This window comes from Aptenodytes patagonicus, chromosome 10 (assembly GCF_965638725.1).
Source record: "Aptenodytes patagonicus chromosome 10, bAptPat1.pri.cur, whole genome shotgun sequence".
Lineage (NCBI taxonomy): Eukaryota > Metazoa > Chordata > Aves > Sphenisciformes > Spheniscidae > Aptenodytes > Aptenodytes patagonicus.
This window is the reverse complement of record NC_134958.1, coordinates 335,134-357,913: the sequence shown is the minus strand read 5'-3', so window position 1 is coordinate 357,913 and position 22,780 is coordinate 335,134. Positions and strand designations below refer to the sequence as shown.

The 22,780-nt window shown below is 39.4% G+C and overlaps 1 protein-coding gene across 1 annotated transcript in view; it reads right to left on the bottom strand.

Annotated features, from left to right (window-relative positions):
- Positions 1–17,596: 17,596 nt before the first annotated feature.
- PRTG (protogenin) overlaps positions 17,597–22,780 on the bottom strand; it is an 85,902-nt gene continuing 80,718 nt past the window's right edge. Inside the window, 5 exon segments of the mRNA XM_076348659.1 lie at positions 17,597–17,986; positions 19,092–19,196; positions 20,175–20,337; positions 21,264–21,384; positions 22,574–22,756. Of these exon segments, the coding sequence (XP_076204774.1) occupies positions 17,597–17,986; positions 19,092–19,196; positions 20,175–20,337; positions 21,264–21,384; positions 22,574–22,756 (962 nt within the window).

The following is a 22,780-nucleotide window of genomic DNA, read 5'->3' as shown; positions in this document are numbered from 1 at the left end:
CCCGACTGGAAGCGACAGAGGACAGGCGGGAGCGATTGCCGGGGTCAACGGGCACGGCTCCTTCTGGTGAGTTCTTGGCCACAGTCATCCACGCCAAGCGCCGTACGGGTAATCGCTTCTCAGATCTCGATCGAGGCTGCGCTCCCCGGGTTGTTAACGGCTTCACCGCTTACCTGTCACGCGACACGTGCTTGACGCATTCTTCTCGCCTCCAGGCTGCAGCTCCAGTGCCTGCCGGTCCACGCGGGCATTTATCTGAAGTGCTGAAGCACCATGCTCCAGCGGCTCGGTGGCAGGTAGGTCCACGCCGGCTGGAGGCCCCTCTTCAAGGAGTGGCTCCTTCCCTACAGGTATCACCCTCCCGTCTGGTCTCTGGCCTAAGGGTAGTCCAGAGGAGAGACAACCCACTGGTGGCCCTCACAGTGTCGGTAAACCCTTCGGAACCCTTGAAAAACACAAGATGATAAGTAAATCGCTGCCGGTGTCCTGTAATTTTGTGGAAACTAACATTCTGCCACAGCTTCCTATCTTCTGAAATAGCTGTGTTTCAGAGGTGTTACATATGGAGTCCTCATCCTTGGTCAAAACTGTTGACTGTATTAAAAATAATTATCTTTTGAATAAAGATTTATCCTCCCTTAACTGGGATAAAGATGTCCAGCTGTAAAGTATGGGTTTTGCTCACATGCCTTATTTCACAATACCTAGCAGTGCTATTTCTTTACGTACCTTCTTGTTAGATGGATAGTTGGTACTTTTCCAGTATTTAGAACGCTTTTTCTGAGGGGGAAAAAAAAAGGGGTGTTTGTGTAAAGGTTAAGGTACTACTGTGTTTTTGCTTTTACATTTTGCATGTCTAAATAAAATGGAGAAAGTAATTCAGTTTTTTATGTCGATTTCTGTCCTTCCCTAGACATAATTTTTATTTGTCCATAGTCTCTTACTTCACAACAATCCCAGAATTCATGTACCTTGAAGTATAACATATTGCCAATATTCTCGTGGGATCTGCTAGTTAATTTTGTGTGATCTTGCTCAAGAGAAGTGTAGCCTGTTATTAGCAAGGTAGGTGTAAGGTAATCTATATTTGGAGGAAGATGTGTCTTACCTGTGAAGAGATTTGCATTTTCTGTGATGTGGCTCGCTGTAGCCCTAGATGATTCTCCCAGGACTGCATAAGCTTTTGTGCAAGGCTGCCTTGTAATAGCATGTAGACTGTAATTATGGATGCGCAGATTGATGTCACTGAGTCTATAAACGTTCCTAGGGGGAGATTGTCTGCATCAGAAACATGAGCAGGGAATTCAGATTTAACCCAGTGCTCTAGCTGCAAAAAATTATGTCTGTTTTGCTGTTCATCCAAGTTCATCTTTAAGTTGTACTCAGGTCTTTAGTGAGTGGTCTGTGAGAATCCTGTTGGACTGACTTTACACTTCTAAACCTGCATTGGAAATGGCTGACGCGGTGGCTGAAGCGAATTATTTCACTTGTTCAGGTGCCTACACCAGCATCTCAAATATTCCCCAAAAGTCTATGAAAGTTCCCATTATCACACACCATTCACCACCTGATCGCCTCACTGCTCATTCGTTGTCCTTAAAATTACTCCAACATCTCTTCCTCTCAAAAGTTGGCATTAATTAAGAAAGCTTAGGGGTACCTAGTAGCAACCTTCCAACACCTAAGTGGAGGTTACCAAGAAGAAAGAGACGGACTCTTTACTGAAGTGCATGACAGGAAAATGAGACTAAGTAGTCATAAGTTGAAATGAGGTTCCAACTGGCTGGGGGGAGGGGAGATTGTTTTGAGGCTAAGCAAGCACTGGGACAAGAAACTAAAGAAATTGTAGAATCTCCATCCTGGGAGGTTTTCAAGACCCAACTGGGCAAAGCCCAGAATAGCCCAAGTTCAGCATTAATCTTGCTTTGTGCAGGATGTTGGGCTCAAAGTCAAGACCTCCTGAGGCCCCTTCAAACTGTAATGATTCTGTCATTCTGAAATAATTTTCTTCTTTTTAACAACAACCAACCACACAGAAAGCTCTTGCTCCTTGCCAGAGTACTAAGTTGTGAACGAATACTATTTAATACTTTATAACTCACCCTGACTTGAAAAGGGTGGCTTTGATGAGGTAACAGTAACTTCAATCACATGCGACACATCAGGCCTAAAAATGTTGTTAAGTATAGAAAAGCTGGTTTTGGTAACTTCTAGGCTCCTTTCCTTCTGAATTCAGGTTAAAAAGAAGGCTACTAAAAGAGCCTTTCTGTACAAACTACCAGTACGTAAAGGAAGTTCTTTTACTAATCGTTGTCACAGCATCTGAACATTCAATGCTGCATTACATCATCAGGAGAGAAATATCAATGAGACATGGATCCACAACAGAGCATTAACATTTAAAGGGGTTTTACTGCATCTTTTCACATGTATCTACTGCACATCTTAGGAGCAGAGTAGCAAAGAAGCCCATTTTGACAACATACGAATGTATGCAGATGTGCTAATGGAAAAAAGGCAAACACCTCGGGGAAATTTACTGACATGTAAGGAATTCAAAAAAGGAAAAAGTGAAAGATTTGTTCTGCTTGGTTTTATGGGGGCCAAGATTTTATCCCAGAGGAATAAAGCTAGGAAAGAAAAAAGAAAGCATGACATCAGAAGGAAAAAAGCTGGAAGCTGGGTGAACTGTGTAACTGCCACTTCCAGTACCAGGGGAAAATACAAAAGTTTTCCTCTCATGTAAGCCATATATATTCCAAAATAAAGCACACACCGCTTTAACCTGTCAAGTTACTGTGATTTATCGACTCATCATGGAAGGTTTCCTACACAGCAAGACAGAAATGGACCCCTGTGCAATGGACGTGGACCTGGGAGTCCAGCAGGCTCATGCAGAAGGGGCAGTAAGTCCAGCCTGCATGGGCAGTGTCAAGGTAAGGCACATGCACGGCAAGATCTGGCAGCACCTGTGCAGGTTTTCTGGCATGTGGACACAGAAGCCAAGCAGCCAGTAGTCTTCTCTCCCACCTGGACAGGAAGTGTTGAGCTGGAGAAAAGGGACGCATTTAAGGAAATTTGGACTGTGATAGCCTTAGCTCATAACAGTCTTCCAGCATCAGTAGATTTGTTTCCCCCACCTGCTATGAGGGAAAAAAATAAAATCAATAATCCATTTTTCTGAAAGGCGCTTTTACATGTTATACAAATTAAAGTACTAGTTCTACAAACTTGTACATGTTTCACAATACTACTGTGAAAAACAGGACTATTTATCAAGGCTGGTGGGAGTTTCCGTCAGGCCTGAGACAACACTAAAAATCTGGTTTTGTTGTTACGCTGGAGTTACACCTCTTCCTTCAGACTCATTTGTTCTCCTCGGCATCTCCCTTTTTCAGGGCAGTAAAACTAAACACGTGCATGTTTACAAGTTACACAGAGATGTGCTTTTTATGCCTTTTTAGTCTAGCTGGTTATGCAGCTGGTATTGCTCTGGAAAAATGTGTTAACCGGTCCCTTCTGGGTCTATCAGATATAGAGCATCTCTCTGCCAATCTCAGGGATTGTAACTGTAACTGAAACAGTTTGAGCACAAGTCATTGAAGCTATTTTAGTGCAAATGGCTCACCTACTGGTGAATGCTGCATCTGTTATGGCGATGTAAACCAGGTCTCATGAGCCCATGTCTGTTTCATTTCTGCTTTTAATCAAAACTAAGACTGTCTAAACTTCTGCATCCACATAATATAAAGTACAAAACAAAATCTAATTAATTGTCTGTTCATGTTTCAACTTTAATCTGAAATGAATACAAAACTGTTTGTAGGAAAAAAGTGCAGAACAGATTGCTTTACGAGTTAGTCCATGAAAGAATGTAAGATTTTTTTTCTGTAGTCCAGTGTGTTAGTTTTCTTCCATATGATGCATGATATATCTTGAAATCAAGTAAAAAGCCTGAGAATGATCATGCCTTTGTCTAATCACATAGCAAATCATTGGCTGATGAAACACATTTTTCTAAGCTTCGCAAGACAAGTTATTAGTGGACCGATCAAAAAATGTCTCAGAAATGTGTACAAAGGGCACCCTAGTGTTGTATCTATACTGGAACAAAATTTTTTAAGTTCAAAGCAAGCTCTTAGACCGTTCTGAAACTCAGCGAGACTAATTGATTTCTTTTTTTGAGTGCACACTTACCTTTTCAACTTACAGTTAAAATATAGCCATGCTCAAGTATTTCAGGAAAAAAAAATTCAATGCACTCATACTCTTGCCAACAACACATATGACTTATAAAGTTGAAACCTACAATTTACCAACAGTTTTAAACTATAAAATTTTATAGCTGATATGTAAAAATTAATAAGTATAGTACATAAACATTTAAAATATGAAGACAGACATCGATTATCTAGGAACTTTTTTCATTATTGTATTTATTCATATACCAAAGTACAAACGTTTTGACAAGAAATCCAGTGTGTGTGTGTATATATAAGCATTAAAAAATCCTCATTTGATCTTCAAGTCACCAAAGAACGTAAGATTTCTTTCCCCTTTACCTCTAGGATAAGTAAAAGGGAACTTTCAGTTTACCATATCAACAGTATCAATATAATAAATTTTAAAAGACAAATACGTGTTTAACAAACCTTTGTGGGCTCCTCTGCAAAATGGACTACTACCTTCTCAAAGAAGTGGTTGCCTGTTGAGTGATGAATAGTGGGATGGGGACACTCTGTGGGGAAATGAAAGAAATGCAAGTTCTTGCGCTTTCTGGACTATCATCTTTAATCCTTTACGTTTTCCTGTTTACCACGATTTGATGAAAAGAGAGGCAAGCATTTAATTCCTGCACTTACTCAGTTCTCTCAAGAGCCCTTTGAGTCTTCTGCAAAGGCCACGCTGATCTTTGCAATAATTGGTTATGAATCTGTTCTTGGATCCACACTCTGCCTCTCAGCAAAGTCATCGACACAGTTATAAAGTTTGTGTGCTGTAAAAACCCGAGGAAGCCTTGTCCCAGGCTGTCCTACACATCAGTGCATCTCTAAGTAAGTAAATTTAGGCAAAGACTCTTCTGGGATTTGCATTGCAGAATTGCCAAGGTGAAATCTTTGCCATAAAACTAAAGGAGTGGTAATGCTAACTCTAAAGGTAGCAGAGCCTCTTGCAGAAAAAGCTCTCCAGGCTTATCACAGTCGTGTGGGTATTCTCTCATCTCAGCCCTCTGCCTCATAAGAGCCCTGGACAGGCACAGAGCTGTATCTGTCTGCTTGCACTAGGGAGAATCCTCCTGGATACGCTGCCTCTTTTCTCTTATACACCAACCACAACATCTTTACAAAGTTTTGCAAGTCATATTCATTTGACAAGATCTATACATTATAGAAACTTCCACACACAAAAATTCATTTGTTTTGTTTTATGGTCTGCTTTTTATGGTTTTGGAGAGTGCAGTTCACAGGGCGCTGCCTCTGGGATGGATCAGACCCATTGAACATTGCTGACTGAAATCCTTGAATTTCAGGCACTAGGACTGCTTGTCCAATCAGAGTTAAGTACATATGGAAACTGCAGCTCAGAGTATCAGGCAGAGTCACTGAGAGAATAGCAGAGCCTCCCCTCAGTACCTCTGTAGACTGTTCTGAATTATGTGATATCACTATATGCAACTTCTAGCCACACCACAGTTGCTCTAACCCTAGTTACGGGTGGGTAACAGCTTTCTGCACTAAGGAAGAGAATTAGTACCTCATTGCTATAGTCAAAGAGCACACAAAGGGATAGATTTAATCCATGCATTTGTGATTCACCGACATGTATTAGCAGTGAGACAAAATACTGATGCTCAGCTCATGGTTACAAAACTCAAGTCAGATTTAGAGGCCAGCTGTTTTTGATGTTACTCCACTAGTTTCTCTTTTGAGGACTGTGTGCTGGGGCTTATGGGATACACCTGATCTCTCTAGGAAGGACAGGGATAGTCAAGAATGGGAACAGATTTTTAGCAAGAACATGTCTGTCAAGGGGGACAATTAATTTTACAGCCACCTTAGTTAAATGATATCACTTGCCCTTCGCTCCATCCAGATCAATAGTTTAGTTTTTCAACTACAATTATGTTTCTTTGAAATTAAGAGCAGGATGCTCACAGGCCAGCTTTATATTAAACAGCAAATGGGACCAAAATCTTAGTACAAAAATATCATTAATGTTTTTATTAGGTGTAGGTGGCATGGTTTTGGTAGCAGGGGGGCTGCAGAGGTGGCCTCTGTGAGTACAGACCAGGAGCAATAAATTAATCTTCCCCAGGTCAAGTCTGTTTTGCCTGTGATGGTAATTGGTAAGCAATCTCCCTGTCTTTATCTTGACCCATGAGCTTTTTCATTTTATTTTCTCTCCATTCTGTTGAGGAGGGGGAGTGAGAGAGCAGCTTGGTGGGCATCTGGCAACCAGCCAAGGTTAACCCACCATAATGTTACAGACCTTCTTACAGTAAGACCTCATGTATTTGCAGTAATTACCAAGCATTTCCACAATTAGCAAGTGACAAGGAAATGTAGTTAGTAGACAGGCGACGGGACTGCTACATGACAGTACGTGCTATGTCTTTTTTTTTTTTCTTCTCTGGGCAACTATAGTTTAGTCTTAGTTTTTAAGGAAAATATTTACTGGAATGCAGTAACAAAACCTCTATTTTGAACAAGTAGCTATGTCTGAGTAATAGGAGATCTCCTGGGAAGCAGGAACCAACTAGTGTCTGAGTTTGGGGGGTTGTAGGCTATGAAAGGAAAATGCAGCTAAAGCAGCAAAAAAGAAAAGGTTACACAAACATACCATTGTTAGAAAATGCAGTAAAAAAAAAACCCACTATGAAATCTCAGAAGTCTGCCATCCTTTAAGAGGAGATTACGAATCAAACTTAGTTACCTCTTTTCTTCATTGTGTAACAAAAGTAGGGAACAACACAACAACAGATAACTAAATATGCCTAAGTACACTGTGACCTAGTTACATAGATGCTGCACTCACCCATTACATCTGAGCGCAGCTTCCCTAATCCCCAGGCTAAAATTCACATGAAATCCAGGATTTCAAGAAAAGAATGTGGAACTAATTATTTAAAATATACGCACTATCTGTCAGCAAACACCAAACTGGATTAAATTGCTTGACATGTATTATGCCTAGTGGGTACGATTCAAAATCTGGTTTACAGACAGACATTTTAGGGTGCTATACATCTGTTCCTACGGGAATCCTGTCATTTGGTTATCTGCAACTGCAGGGCGGGGCTATAAGTTTTGGCCCAGCTGAGCTACAGAAGAGAAACATCATCACAAACCCTTAAAACCCTGTTGAACACTAAACCAAGTTGTGGAGTGCTCCTATTAAAAGGCTGTTTCCAGTCAACCCAACTACAAATGGCAACCTCATCACTTGGGCTGAGACTTCTAAATCATAGGATATGATACAAGCCAGCACACTCTGCTGGGTATTTGTGATTCTAGGCTGCGCTACAATGGCTTCTAATATGCAGACCTTCTTCACCGATTTTATCTTGCTATATGTAGATCACAAAGCTAGAGATGCAGTATATAAAAAAATAAGAGGGTGCTTTCCTCTTTAATATAGCCATTTTTCCGTAAAGTGTTCTAAAAGCCAGTATGAGAATTCTTTCCTATTATGAACTAGAGGTTGTCTTCCTTTTGATTTTGCAGAAGAATTTTAATTGAAATACTTAGAACTCAAGCTTGGAGTTAACTTATCCTTTGAAGCTGGAAATCTTCATCTCAGGGGATTCATTCTGCCTTGACTGTGGGTTTTGTGTAAAGCAAAGCCAGATTGTTTTCTTTGGTAGAGACTGAGCAAGCTGTTACTGACTTTTAAATATTCAGGATCTGTTCCAAAGCATGATGGTTGCTAGCATGAATGATATAATTTTTAATGGAAGTTAATTGTATTTTTATTTTACAGTCTGTGCTGTAAACTGTCTTGCTTCCAACTTCAATTGCATGACCTAATATAGGGAAGGCTATGAGCAAGTAGTTCAGTGGGATTGTTTTAAGTTAATAAGACTGTAACCTGCAAAAAGTGAGGAGGCAGCATATATTAAGCTCTGCCACTCATGCCCTGGTGATAGCTTTCAGCAAACCAGAGGGGTTAATTTCCTAGACCAGCACACCAAAATGCAAATTGTTAAAGGCTGTAGTGAGCTGTAGTGTGAGCAACACATTTCCTGCTTTCATGTGGTACAACTGCCTGCAGCCTAGCAAGAAATCTGCTGCTTTACTCATTAAAATCTTTTTTTCCCAGTGTATTGCCATGCAGATAAAAGGAAATTCAAAACCATTCTATTAACATGACCTCTGGGGAGACCCCAGTCTATTTCCAGCTAAAGCAGAATCCAGTATTTTGGGCACTCATTTAAAACTTCCCATGGAGTAGTATAATAGGAAACATCTTCTGTCACCCACAGAAATTCATTTTCATCCTTCAAAACTGCAGATAATTACAGTAGCTAGCCCACCTGGAATTGTGGTCAACTTCCAGTGGTGCTTGAGCCATCTCTCCAGAGAAACCCTGAGGAACTTGGACCACTTTGCAGCACTGCCGGAAAACCATCTCAGCAGGTTCTTGCAGGCCAAATGGGGATTCACACTTGACAGTAAGGGCAGAAGTCTCTCAGAGAGCAGCTGGCACCCAAACGTTTGCCAGCCCCAGGCCTCTATTGCCAGCCAAGGGAGATCCTACGGACTAGGGATATCCATGCATGGTATATCTTTCAGAGAGGCACAGCTAGATTCTGAATTATTTGCATTTTCTGTATGTCTTAATGGTGCATTCCTGTGTAAATAGGATTTAAATTACAGAATTTAAATAAAGCTTACACTCCACCTTCAGGTAGAAACAATAGGATATCTCTTTGTCAAATCTGCTCTAGCATGCAGGTATGCGCAGAGAGGAGGGTTCAAATCCCATCCTCTTCACTGTATGGGGAGGAAAAGGTGAAGCCAAGTCTTAATACATTAATTATAGAAAGAGTAGGACATTGCAACATGGACAGCAACAGCATTAGCACCTACAGCTTCTCTCTTACTGACAGAGGATATGCTCTACTGTCCAGCACCACTTCTGAGACCATGATTGCAGATGAAGGAAAAAGGGAGACAGACTGGGCTGCACATTGCCAACATGTATTAGAAATAAGATATGGCATAGGTTAATCCTTCTGATAACAAATGCTTATGCATCCCCAAACAGAAAACCCAACTGGATTTACTTGTAAATATTCAGAGAAATAACTTAAAGAAGAAATGAAAGGAAAGCAGATGTCTTTTTTCATATATAACAAAATACAAAGTCTGGCTTTAGGTGCAAAGGAGATTCCAAATCTGCAGTCACCAGAGCTCCAGATTTGGTGGAGAACTGGGCTGGTATTCGAGATACACGTACCCAGCTTAGACCTTGGGGCAGCCAGTTCTGTTAACGCATGGTGCTCTGCACCGTATTAGCAGCCAAATACAGGTACAGACTCTGCTTCTTAACAAAGATGCCAATTTTACCTGCTGAGCGAAAGGATGAGGACAGGGAGAGGAATTAACCCATGAAGAACTGCTGCTCACCTGTTGTAGTGCAAGGGATGTTTCACATACCGCAACCCTGATGTGTTGCCACAACTGCAGGTAGAGTCCTTTCCCTCCCTACTCCCTGCTTTCCTGCTTGCTGGGCATTGAGCAACCTGCGAAGCATGGCAGAAAGCTGGCCTTTGTATTCCAAGGTATTGGTCCTTTTATCCAAAAAACAGGTAAGCAAAGACTGTAGATTGATGTCACTGATAAGCTAAACAATGAAACAGCAATGTTGTCATTTCAATTAATGTGGCCATTCAATATAAGTGGCCCATGGAGCTCACCTGTCTGAAGCTCGGACCTTCAGGTTGGTGGCAGACTGCAGGCAGGTAGCATAGCATCAGGCCACAAACCAGGGCTGGTTTAAAGCTTTTCTTTGCAATAAGAACTCCTTGAAAGGTGGGGCTTTACTATTTATTTATTGCTATTGAGAATGAGGATTCTGGACTGTAAAAGGCACCTGTACTAACCAGCAGTAACATAATCAGGAACAGCGGCTGGTTCCTGTTCCCGCCTAGAGAAAGAACATCTCTGGTGGACTACACTGGTAGAGCTTTCGTATCACTGGACAGTCCAAGACTGACCACTCCCTAGCTATTAGAAATTCTTTGTTATCTTTTAAAATTTAATTTATTTACTATATTTAAGATTTATTCATTTTTTACAAATACCCTGTTAAAATACTTCATTACTTTTTCAGCATTGGTCTAATTTTCTCAATTACCTCTGAATAACAATATTTCAGTGTTCCTATATTTGAACATAAGGAATGAAGAATTTTGGATTAGAGTTTGTTTTGTAAATAGTCACCACAGCTGGTGCTCTAATGCTCCCAGGGATAAACGTCATATAAGCTACCCAACTAGGCAGAACTGTTCTATAAGCAGACTCTGCAGGGAAGAACAGCTGTGATGTATAGAGAAGCATGATGAGGCTTTTCCGATTTCCTTTGTCTTCTGAGAATTCAAAAGGAAAGAAAGACATCATGGTTCTACTGTAGAATGTGGGCAGCCTGACTCATCAGCACGAGATGCTGCCAGAGCAGAAAGGCTCTGTCTCCTAGGGCTGCACACAGGGCGCCCTCTCTCTTAGGGGTGCCCTTAAGTGACAGGGCACATGCCTCAGAGAGGGTCAAAATAAGGAGTAACAGTAAGTGTATTCAGAAGCAGTCATTTCCTGGACATAGAAGAAAGTTAGTGAACATTTACTTCAAATCTTCAATTCCCAATACTGTGATTTCAAAGCTTTGAAATACCTGTGAAATACCTTTTCTTTCCCATTAAGTACATTCAGTGCCAGTGAAGAGTTCCAGTCTTTTAGGGAACAATATAGATGAAAAACCAAAGTCAAACCTACCCAAGTATTGTGAGAGTTCAGATTCCACTGCTGGTTTCTTTTTTTTTTTCCTCCCTAGAGACCCTGTAAATAACAGCAGTAATTACTGTGGTTTCATTTCCAGTAGCGTAAGATTTGCATGGGCACCACTACTCTAAATCCAACTCTGTACCTAACTCTCTTAACCGCCTGGCCAATTTTTCAGTTGTTTTCAAGTGGCCAACAGTAATCAACCTGCTAGCAATAGAAGCCTTTTAATCCCTATAGAACATGATTGTGTTGCTAATTAACTTGACTTTCATCTAGAATGTAGTCCTTTGTAAAAATAGCAATTTGCCTTTTGACCAACAGCAACTGCATTTTCATAGTCTTGTCATATGTTGAAATACCAGGTTCAGCAGTTAGCAGGTGTAAAAATGCTGGGAAAAACTCAGTAGCGCAGCTTTGTCAGCAGCTTTCCAGACTTCTGAGAACAACTGTGCAGAGAACCACATATTCCACACCCAATGAAAATAAACCGAAACAGAGATCTCGCACGGGTGTTTGACAGTAGTGGGACACAGACGGAGTTTTTAGGTGGGAAATAATTCCAGGCACATAAATGATATATGAGTACGTTTGAGAAAGCTCTATGAATTTCAATGATGAGGCATGTGCAGTTTACTGTCTACCTCTTTGTATGACTAAGTGCTAACATCTCCCTAGCTGCTCAGCCTAAAATGAGGTACTGTATTTTTATCTTCCTTGTTTTGAGCCACTCAGAGACACTGAAAATAAAATATTTATCAAGTAGCACTTTTACTAAGGAAAACTTTTATTTCAACTGTGCAATCAATCAGTATTTAGACAGCAGTTTCATAAACATTTGGTATTTAAACTTCTATTACTTTTTGGCATGACCTTGCGGTAGTATATAAACAACCCTGGAGGGGAAAAATGAACCAACACACTAGGTAACATTTACTAGAATGCTAGAAAAAGAAAAACAAATCCACATTATTAAACAAAATAGTTTTTAAAAGACATTAAAAAGTTACATTCAAATCAGGGCAAACATTAGCTTTCCTCATGCAATGGAATTCACAGAGCTGATCCCCTGAGACAAATATAAAATTAATACAATTCAGCTCCATCCTCCATTAGCCAGTCAGCTGCTGCTGCCCTTAGACAAAAATGGCACATGGAGTGAAAGGATCCAGAACACCACAATATGAGATACATACCTGGCTCCTACACTGGCAATTCATTCACAACTTAAAAAAAACCCAAAAGCCAAACAATCAAAAAGCAATATTTGTATAAGTCAGTTTTTCATATACAGTCAGTCTTTACTGAAAACACACCAGGCAGGTGCAATGTGGATATATGCAACCACGAAAATCTCCAGAAGGAGCACAGCTCGCAAGGTAACCAGAGGGTCCAACACAGCAAAACCTTACGCATGTGTTTACATCCCTTTTGAGTCAATTAGGACCAGTCTCAGTGTAAATCTAGACGAATTCCGAAGAAATAAACTTACTCGCATTTGAGCCAAATTGAGTTTGTGTTCTTTTCATACAGGCCTCTACTAACAGAAAGTGATTTGGTTTTGGATTTGTATCGAAGAATAGTATTTTTTGAAACACATGTTCCAAAATATACAGTTACATAAATAATATATTTTTAACTTACGTTATTATAGAAAGGCGCTCAATATTTCCTGCAGACAACCAAACTCCTCCACTTTAGAAATTGCTTGCTATTAGCAGAACTGCAGCAACTAATAAGCGTGTAACAATTGATCAAGCTAAGAACTACCTCTTTAGCAATTACTAGGTGTAATTCTGCTTTCAATTTTACCAGAATAACCTCATTAAATTGATTTCTGTGAAATAGCACCAGAGTTAGACCTGTGCAGCGCTGTCTTCAGTTGGTGTGAATGAAATTTTTGGCTAAACATGGAGTGCCCTACAAAACCTACCAACATTCCCCATGTTAGGAGATGGACTTTTCCCTGCATGAACTTCATTCTGTAATGAATAAAATGAGCAAGGGCTCCTGGTCTTAGGGCTTACAAGTTTGCTCCGAGTAACATGTTACTGAGACCCAGCAGTCCGTGGTAATTATTCTTGTGTACGCTCAGGTTGCAGCACATGGTAAGTCATTCAAGTTGACTCAGTTTGCAATGAAAAAGAGGTAAACTGACTTGAAATACTCAGTATTTACTACCAACTAAGACTGGATGCATGGAGAGTGACAGTGGACCTCTGACATATGGTAACTTATCTTAGAAAAATCCATTTGCCAATGGGAGTTTTAACCACGTAAGAATTCTGTCCTTTAAAAATAATAATACTGTGAAGATTTAAAACACAAACAAAAAAAAGAGCTGATTTTGTCTGTCCAGACCATGCAAACCAAAATCAAAATTAATTCTCCCATTGACTTAAACAGGATAAAGACCCTGATTTGAATAAGGCAAACAAGATTTAGCTTATAGTCTAAAGCAAGGGAATAAAACCAAAGAGGGAATGAACTATGAAAAATAATTAAAAATAAAGAAAACTCTTGATACACTTTTCTGTTAAAATCTCATAAGTTATACAGAAAATGCACAGCTAATATAGGAAATTATTAAAAGTATATGTAGGTTTTTCAAGTTTCTCTTACAAAAGCAGAGCTATTTAAAAAAAAAAAAAAATCAACTGATAGGCCCTGTTCTACACAGCGTACACATTCCCAATTCTCCTAGATAACTCCTGAAAGATGAGAATACTTTTTGTTTGTTAAATATGAAGAAAGCACACAAGTGTAACTGTGGGCAGATTGAGCGTTTGGTTTTGTATCCAGGTCCTGCAGAACAGGCACTGCTGTTGCAATTGAAGGGCAGAGTCCTCACTTGGAAACACAATTAGCATGGTAAGCCAGTTTCAAGACTGCCTCTAAATTTTGATGCTTTTCAAGTCACATCAACTGTAACATTTTTGCTGTCTTTTTAAAGTACAAGGGTTGCATATACACTCATTACACCAACATGGCTGTTTAGTTCTTAATACACTTAAACAAAATCAATTCACATAGTGTAACACTAAATTCCACATTTATGTTCATCTTCCAGAACATATTTAGTAAAGTTCATAATTAAAAAATGATAATTTTTTCTCCAGGACCCAGTTTCTACAGACATAATCAAGAAAAAAAAAATACTGGAAAACCTGAAACCATTCTGTCTACCGTGTTCTGCCAGCTCTTTCTAGGCAAATGGAATGAACAAAGTCTACATATGAAAAACTGATTTCCTTAGACAGCCACAGGTATAAACTTTTAAGAAAATTAATATCTGTAATATCTTATCTAAAATTACATGCATTGGCTTCAAGGACATGAAACATTTAAACTTTGAGCCAAATTTTGCACTGTTACAATCATGAAGGATTGATTCTGCTATTGACTTCAATAGAGAAAGTATCAATTTCTATACAATTTTTCTGGAGATTCCTTTGCTTACATTGGTGGAGTTTTCAATCATAAGACAAATTTTCTCTTGCAAAATCTTGTAATATATTAGTAATAGGCCATTTTGAGGAGAACATATTTTTTGTTCTGTAGTAATCATGACTATGTGACAAAGTAAAGGGATGCACATGAATGTAGACTGGGTTCTGGAGAAACATATTATACTTGGTTAACATAAAAATAAAGAAAAAGAATAATTAATGTCTAACTAAGCTTGCCTATATGCTGAGGTAACCTTAAATATCTTTGGTTTTCTTTATTTGCTGATAAAAAGTACCTTAATAAAACATTAAGTGATGAATAGAGTTCTGGATAGACCGCTCTCTCATACACTGAATATTTTCATCTCTTTGGCTATTGAAGTTAGAGCATCTATATTAGATTGACAAGTTTTATATGAAGTCTCTTTTTTTCAAATTATCCATGGGTTAAACTACCTAGTGGATCTCTGGAAGAAAAAGTTTGGGATTTAAAATATCTACCTGTAACAAAGGTCATAAAATTACATCCGATTATCAGTACTTAACAGCAAACAAGTCTTTGGAGAAGCAAACAGTTACCATCTGCATATCAGCTCTTTTGGAATGAAACTAACAAAAGAGGCTACTCTGAAAGATGAAGTGTGAAACTTCATGCTACAGTTACACATTCTTAGTCTAGTTTTGATTAATTCAAACTTTACCTAACTAGAAACAGTATTCTGCTGTACACTAAACATTCTGCCTGACGAGACCAAAAATAAGTCTTTGGTGAAAAGGTTTTCTTTTTCTTCAGCAAGTAGATAAAAAACTGTTCAAAAATATTTTTTTTTAATACTGTATTGTTGATCAACTACGTGCTGGAGAAAAAAATTACACTTGGAAGTCTTTGGAGATATCTGCTGGTATTATTATAACTTTCTTTAAAGGCTCTTGTAATAACAAGGTAGTTAAAATTGTAGAAGTATACAACTCATCTATGCAATCAACTACTACAATCAAGAAGCCCTATTGTTTTTTGTTAGTAACTACTTATACAATAAAACGTATTCAGCTCTTCAAACCTATAGCTTTTAACTAGTTCAATTATTTTTGGACAATATGTGGCTTCCTTCTCTTCTACAGAAAAGTCTTTGGTACAAGATTATTTTTAAAGCATTTGAATCAACACTGTTATGAAAAGGTGAACATGTTCTGTCTGTTCAGACAGTTAGTTCAGAACTAGCGAACAGTTACAAGGTAAAGAACTATGGTAACTAGAGGCCGATTCATCAACACAAAACACAGAACAGTAGGGCTTATTGACGACTTCTGACCACCTTTTGATACACAAAAGGTGTGTGTATTGAGGAACAATACAAAAGTCAGCCTGGCCTACCTTAACGGTGACATCTTGGCCCTAGTAAAGTCAACGGGAGTTCTGACAGACTTAAATAGAGCCAGAAGTTCCTATGGTTGCTTTCTTACAACATTACATTTTAAACGTTTGGTTTTTTTTTAAGTAAAAACATATGCCTAATTTTTTTTTTTTTTTTTTTTTTTTTTTTTTTTTTAAGTAAAACAGGGAAAGAGGAGGAGTGGAGAAGAGGACTAGATATAGATACAGGCAAGTTTATAACATTGGATGATTCCAACCTCCTCCCTCTCTCTCCCCCTCTCTCCTATTAAAAAACAAAACATGATACCCTGTCAGTTTGCTCCACTTTTCTGTGAGGCAGCTCAAAAGTAACAAACTGTTCCCTGAGTACAGGAAAAAACAACAACAACAAAAAACCCCAAAAAACACTAGAATAACTTTTAAAGGAGGTAGTATAAAACAGGAATTGCATGGGTTCAAGGCAGTAGCAGAATTCACCTCTTTCAACAGACTCTTCAACTAAAGCTCTGGCTTTTTTTATTTCTCATGGTAGCCTAATCAGAGTTTTAGATTGGCATGTGGGTAAAGTCACTCCCTGAGCTAAAATTCCTGGCTAACAGCACACTAGGCGAAGGCAAGGGGCAGGGTTGCATCGTAACAACAGCTCTGAGACATACTACGATGCTAGCAGTGCTTATCAGCACTCAAAGCTGGGTAAAAATGAACTATAAACACATGACACAGTTTACTTAAAACATCTAAGAAGCTTTTAAGGCATCTTTCTGTACTCCAAAGCAACTTTATGAATACTAAAAAGGCATAAGGCAAATCAGTAATTTCATAATATATAATGCAAGGCACCATTACTAAGAAGTAGTGCGATACTGGAATACTCAGCATTATTATCTATTCCATGACTCTCAGGCAGAGCCAAACTGTTTGGAAATCCTGAATACTTCTTCATTTTGCCATGCTTTTTAGCATTAACTGTCAATAAAGGGGCAACATTTGTCACTGTGGGGAACCCAACATGTCCCAGAGTCCTAAGGATATAGCATACATCCTGTCAGCAGTTGCTGGCACAAGTTTCTGGGGGAAAGGCACTGTCCTAGGCTTATTGGGGTTATGAGAAATCAAGAGGTACAAAAGATTTCATGTGGCTGTATACATGGAAGCACCAACTCCAGTTTTCCCAGTTTTTAACATCCTCTGTGTCAACCACATTAAATCATTACATTTTATACTCTGAGGTTTCCTTCTTTTTAAAGACAGAGCTTCAGCTAAACAATCTTGTTCACCTACCTATACAACTCCCTGATCACTGAGTGCGCACACATGCGCACGCACACACACACATTCTACACACAACTGAAAATAAAACAAAATAAAAGAAACCCAAAATAAAACAACACTACTAGGAAGTATCATCAGTTCTATAGCTGAGACCAACTAGAACACAAATGAGGTAAAGCAGTTGTCATTCAGAGTTCACCTCTTGGCAAACTGAGGTAGATAGTCAGCAAAAGGGCCAACAGCCTTCCCATTGCTCCAGTGACATATTTTTAACTTTAGTCAGAAATCTTCACTGTCCTTTCACATTTGTTGACCACTGAACATTCAAAATGAGTGAGTTTTAAAAAACAAACAAAATAAAAAAAAAGAAAAAGAACATTCAACAGAAACATGGGATTGCCTGCTAGGTTAGTCAGGTTTTCCGCAATAAAACTTTGGCTCCCTTTTCATTGTCCTTCGAACAGACATACACTGCAAGAATGTCTGGCGTGGCCCTAAGGATGTCAGTTTTGCACCGCAGAGTGTATCTGAAGAGGTGAGGTAGGAGTCTGGTCAGTAGCAAATGGCAGAGGAGACACTGTGCAGTTACTTATAGCAGGGCTCATCATGTTCGTACCCAAGTCACTGCTTGCAAAAGGACTGGTAGTGGGAGGGGTGGCACTTGTCACAGAGGAGAGGTGTATCTCATCGTTGGACTCATGAGAAAATCTTCCAGAGTCACCAGTTTCATGGCTTCCTTCGCTGTTGGCTGAATGCTCCGTATCGGCAACAATACTGAACGGCATCTGGAAATTAGACTGCTGGCTGGGAGAGCTGGGGGAGTCATCCTCACTGATCAGCACAGCGGTGCCTGGCTGATACAGACACACTGCCTGGACAAATTTTCTCTGAGGCTACATAAAAAGCAGAGAGAAAAAAGATTGTTCAGCCTCTGAAAAGCTAGGCCATAATTTGAATTCTTACTGCATTTCCTATCTCCTATTCCACCAGAGTGCCTCTAACAGCATTGGCTTGGAACAATCTGGGCTTTCCTACAGGAGGTTAAAAAGAATCGATCTCAGGTCTTGCTCATACTTTTCCATAATAGATGAAATAATCCCTTCTAGCTAAGCATGGCTAATCAAGAATGATTTCACTGGAGAGACCTGAATGGTATTTTAAAAACATACTTGGTAGAGCTCTCTCCTATACCTTCATGCATATTCTTTAAGCATGACTCCTTGGGTGGTAGCAAATACTTTGCTTATAGAGGCATCAGAAATATGCAGCTGCTTCTGGAAATATTTTGGAATATGAATTTACATCATGGATATCGACTTCCTATTCCTTAAACATACAAGAGCACAATGCAAGTTACAATTCAATAAACATTAGTTAGATGCCCTGTAGGTGTGAATTTGCATGGTAATGTTCAGGACTTGGTTTAACACTTCAGTTTTAAACTGTTATTTTTCTCATCCAAATAGCAAATGTGTCCAGAGCAACTATTTCAGAAGCCAGACAGTTCTACTCAGATTCTCCATTTCTTCAATACTTTGGGTAAATCATTTAATTTCCCTCTTTTGATTTCCCTTCATCAAACAAAGTTTTAGCTGTCAGGGTAGGAGGGGATTCTTTATATTTTTATATTATTTTTATTTATAAATACATATTTAATTTGTATTTTTTTTTATACAAAGTCTCTGCAGATGTACTGTAGATGCTATGCATGGACCCAGTACACAGAAATCCTTTTGCTCACAGACAAAAGGGCACAGGCAAGAAAGCAATCAGTTAACTGTAAAGAGTTACAATATCTGACAACTTGGGACAGAAAATGAAACTTCCATAAGACTTTACTACAAAGTAGAACACCATCAACCTTAACACAACTGAAACTATCCAATTAAAACAGACCACTAATTATGCTTTTCCATAAATGGAAAACTACATATCTTCCTTTGCAAATACAGGGTATTACAATAACGGTTGTACATCTCTGCCTATTAGACCAATTACCTCCTCAGTCTTCCCCTTCTTAGTATCTTGGAAGAACAGCCACCTTTTCTTGCAGTTAGCCTTCGTGACAGGCCCATAGCTGTTAATAATCAGATCAGATCCCCCCTACAACAGAGGGAGATACACAGACATTTATTTTAACAAACTAAATTTCTAAGATATTTGACAATATTTTTCTATTCCTACCCATTGGCTCCATATTGAAAAGGAAGACAAATGAAGTCTTAGTGCTCAGTCACATTTTTGTGGTCTGCTATTCATCTACTGCCCGAGACAAGTCAAGTCCAGATCCACTAAATCTGGCAAGCCCACAGGCCAGACGCAACAGCTGTAATACTGCAAACGCACAGCAAAATATTCCAGCCACTGCTCTTGCTCTACTACTTTGAATGTGACCATTCATAGACATAGTGTCTGTGCCTGTGCTGGGGTCCATTTCCATTTCCCAGCTCTTGCACATATCCTCAGGGAGCAGCTGCATTCAAGTTTGCAGTGTGTACAGAACAAGCCTTAAATCAGTATGTCTGTATGTGAAAGTAAGGCCAATGTGGTTTTGTCACACTGGATTCGACTGTAGGATTCTACACATCCACTGCCATCTAGATTAATTTCTAATTTGACAAATATGAGTTTATAAAATGTAACATTGTCTTACCAGTAAATATACAGAAAAATAATATTTTCTTTAATACCTGCTTAGTGTCATACTTGACTAGATCGTGCACAGGCACTTACTGAACTAGGTGCTGACAAGGACTCTCTCGCCTGTCTCCTTGGACTAGCAGAGACCACCTAGCAGCCCTAAGTCTATGGAGCTTTTATCCTTTGATGCTGTGCCAGAGCCAAACTCTCCAATCTGCACGGTGCAGTGTAAGACAAGTGTATTGAATCAGATCTCTAGCTGAACTTTAAGACGAGTCTTGAAAATTTGACCCTGGATTGCCAAACTTGTGCTTGTCCCATTAAAAAAACCTGCTGTGGATTTGTAGTGTACATATTTTACTTTTGATAAGGACTCAGATGTTATAGCAATGAATTCTAAAGAAAGATTTCTGGTTTGGGAGTGAGTAAAGCTCACAGTACCTTAGCATCAATGAAGCTGTTTCCCACGATCATTGGCAATAAGGATTCCTCGTTCTCTGCAATTCCTTCAATACTCTTCACCTCATTAGCACCGGCTAATGAGATGCTGGTATGCGACAGCTGGTCAGTGCTTTGCTGCACAGGTTTAGGAGCAGATGTTTTCCTACACAATGTTAAGCAGGAATAAAATTGACCCACAGGAAGAAAATACAAAAAAGCAAGGATAAACTTTAAAGCTATTATTAATCAAGTAATATTGGTATATTCTTGGCATTTACATTTTGTTATATGATACTCCTAACTCTCATGGAATTTAAATGTTATTGCTTGTGATAAAAATAACATCTGCTTCCAGTTAATCATACACAGTAGGCTACAAGCTTATGTGCAGACAGAAATTGTCATGATTAGTAATATTACTCGGAGGAAGTAACCACTAATGATATTAAGACCTTTCTACCATGCTACACAGAGACTGTCTCCCAATCCATACTTCTTCCTGCATGTATGCTAAAAACCCCTTGTTACTAAAATATACTTTCAGACAGTTTTTTAATTTATTATTTCAAGTAACTTATATTTGTTCTGATCCCAAAGTTAAGGGCAGAGTCACTGGGACAGTTTATGCCCCATAGCAGCTGATGACAAGACAGACAGATGGTGGCTTGCACCACTGCAAAGAAACTGCATCATGGAACTGCTTCATGTCCGAGTTCCTCTTGTCCAGCAACACCAGAGGGTTAAAGTCTTGCAAACCAGGTCTGGACAGGCTGGAGGATTAAGCAGGAGGAGCAGATGATGTAAAGCAGCATGCTTATCTGACTCAAAAGGGTTTTTTTTATTTGGAAACATGCCTCATACTTAGTTGTCAAAGCACCACTGACTCACTTTGCGGGTTCTTCCTTCTTTTCATTGGAGAAGGGACTCAGGTAGAGTAGGAAGAGCCAACAAAGTGCTTTGTTTCCACTGCTGGTAGAAATAGGTGAAGAGACAGAGTACTTCAGAGAACTTAGCACTCTTGGAGAAGGCGGCATGTCCCAAGAATCAGTGCATTCAGAAAGAGCTCAATCTTCAAGAACAAAAACATACCTGGCTTTACTGCGATAAATTAAGATCAGGATGCAGATAAGGATGCAGGTCAAGGCTATGCAAACCCCGACAACAATGCCAGTCATTGATTTCTGGTCCAGATGGTAATAGTCAGAATACGCTATAGCAAAAAAGAACACAGAAAGGCTCAGTAAATAAGAAGAGTTACCCCCTGCTCCGTCTCAGGAAATTAATAGGGTTCCAGTCACAACCACAGAGACAAATGCTTCTTTTTAATGAGATTTCCAGACCTTCTCTGTCATACATTTTGACACTTTTGAAAATAAAACTTGTAGACCAAACAGAGGAGTGTATGCAGTCCTGGTGGGAGGGGAAGAAGGGGCTGCCCCACACCACAGCCTCTTCGGTGACGTACAACATGGAGCAGAGGAGCTCTCTCCAACCCCGTCCTTACAGGGTGCTAACTAGACAACAAAGGGAAAAGGCTTGGAGAGTTCCAGCCACTGTCACCTAGGAGGGTTCACTTTGGTTTATGCTTTGACATCATATGTCTATTAACCTAATCCTGAGGGCATGACTCTATTTGCTTATTCAGGCCTAAAATATAACTGAATTCCAGGAAGGGAGAAAACCTGGGCAAGAAAAATCCCTGTGTTTTAATCACAATTCAATGTGTAGCAACAAGGAAAGGTTAAAAGGTTCATGTACCTGAATAATTACTAGCCTTAGAATGTGTAACAAGTCACCAAGATAAATCCTCTTCTATGTCAGACAAAGACAATGTGTTCTTCCATTCTTATATGGAGAAACCACTGATGCTACCTTAACTTCCGCAAGGTAACACATAGTTTTCCCCAAAGAGCTGCAGGTGGGTCTGACTTCTTTGGTGAAAATATATGCTGGTATATCACTCACTGACAGGTTGGTTTGGGTTGCTGGAATACCAGGAACCAGCAAATTTCAACAATTTTATCTGAGATGCCATCCCATCTCTGCTGGGCTGTCTGGTTCTAACTGACCCAGTGCTACTGGTATCTCAAGTCAAATAAAGGACTTAAAGGAAGCGCCTTAAAAGAGTGGCTGCAAAGTTGATATTAATGTAAAATTCAAAACAATTATGTATTCTCATTTGAAAGGCAAACTTCCAACTTCTGAGCAAAAGAATTAAACCAGTTCTGAGTTGAACTGAGATAAAAATTCCAAAATGGTTTCATTTAGAAGAAAACACTACACTGTTAGGACTGCCTCACGTAAAACAGAATGGTTTACCCAGAAAGCAGTTACAAGCTAAAACAGGAATCTTTTTTCCTGGTACTTGTGACAGCGGTAATCAAAACATTCCTACTGACTTGTGGAGTCTCCCGAATCCAAGCGTTTAGGTCTCTGATTAGACTCTGATGTCTCCTTTGGCAGGACAGCAAGTTCCACTGCATTTGAGAAGGGTCCTTCTCCCACTTCATTGGAGGCTGCTATTTTGACCAAGTAGACATTTCCTGCTACAAGGTTTTCCAGCAAAGCCATGGTCATTGCTCCTATGAAAAGATTGATAAACAGTT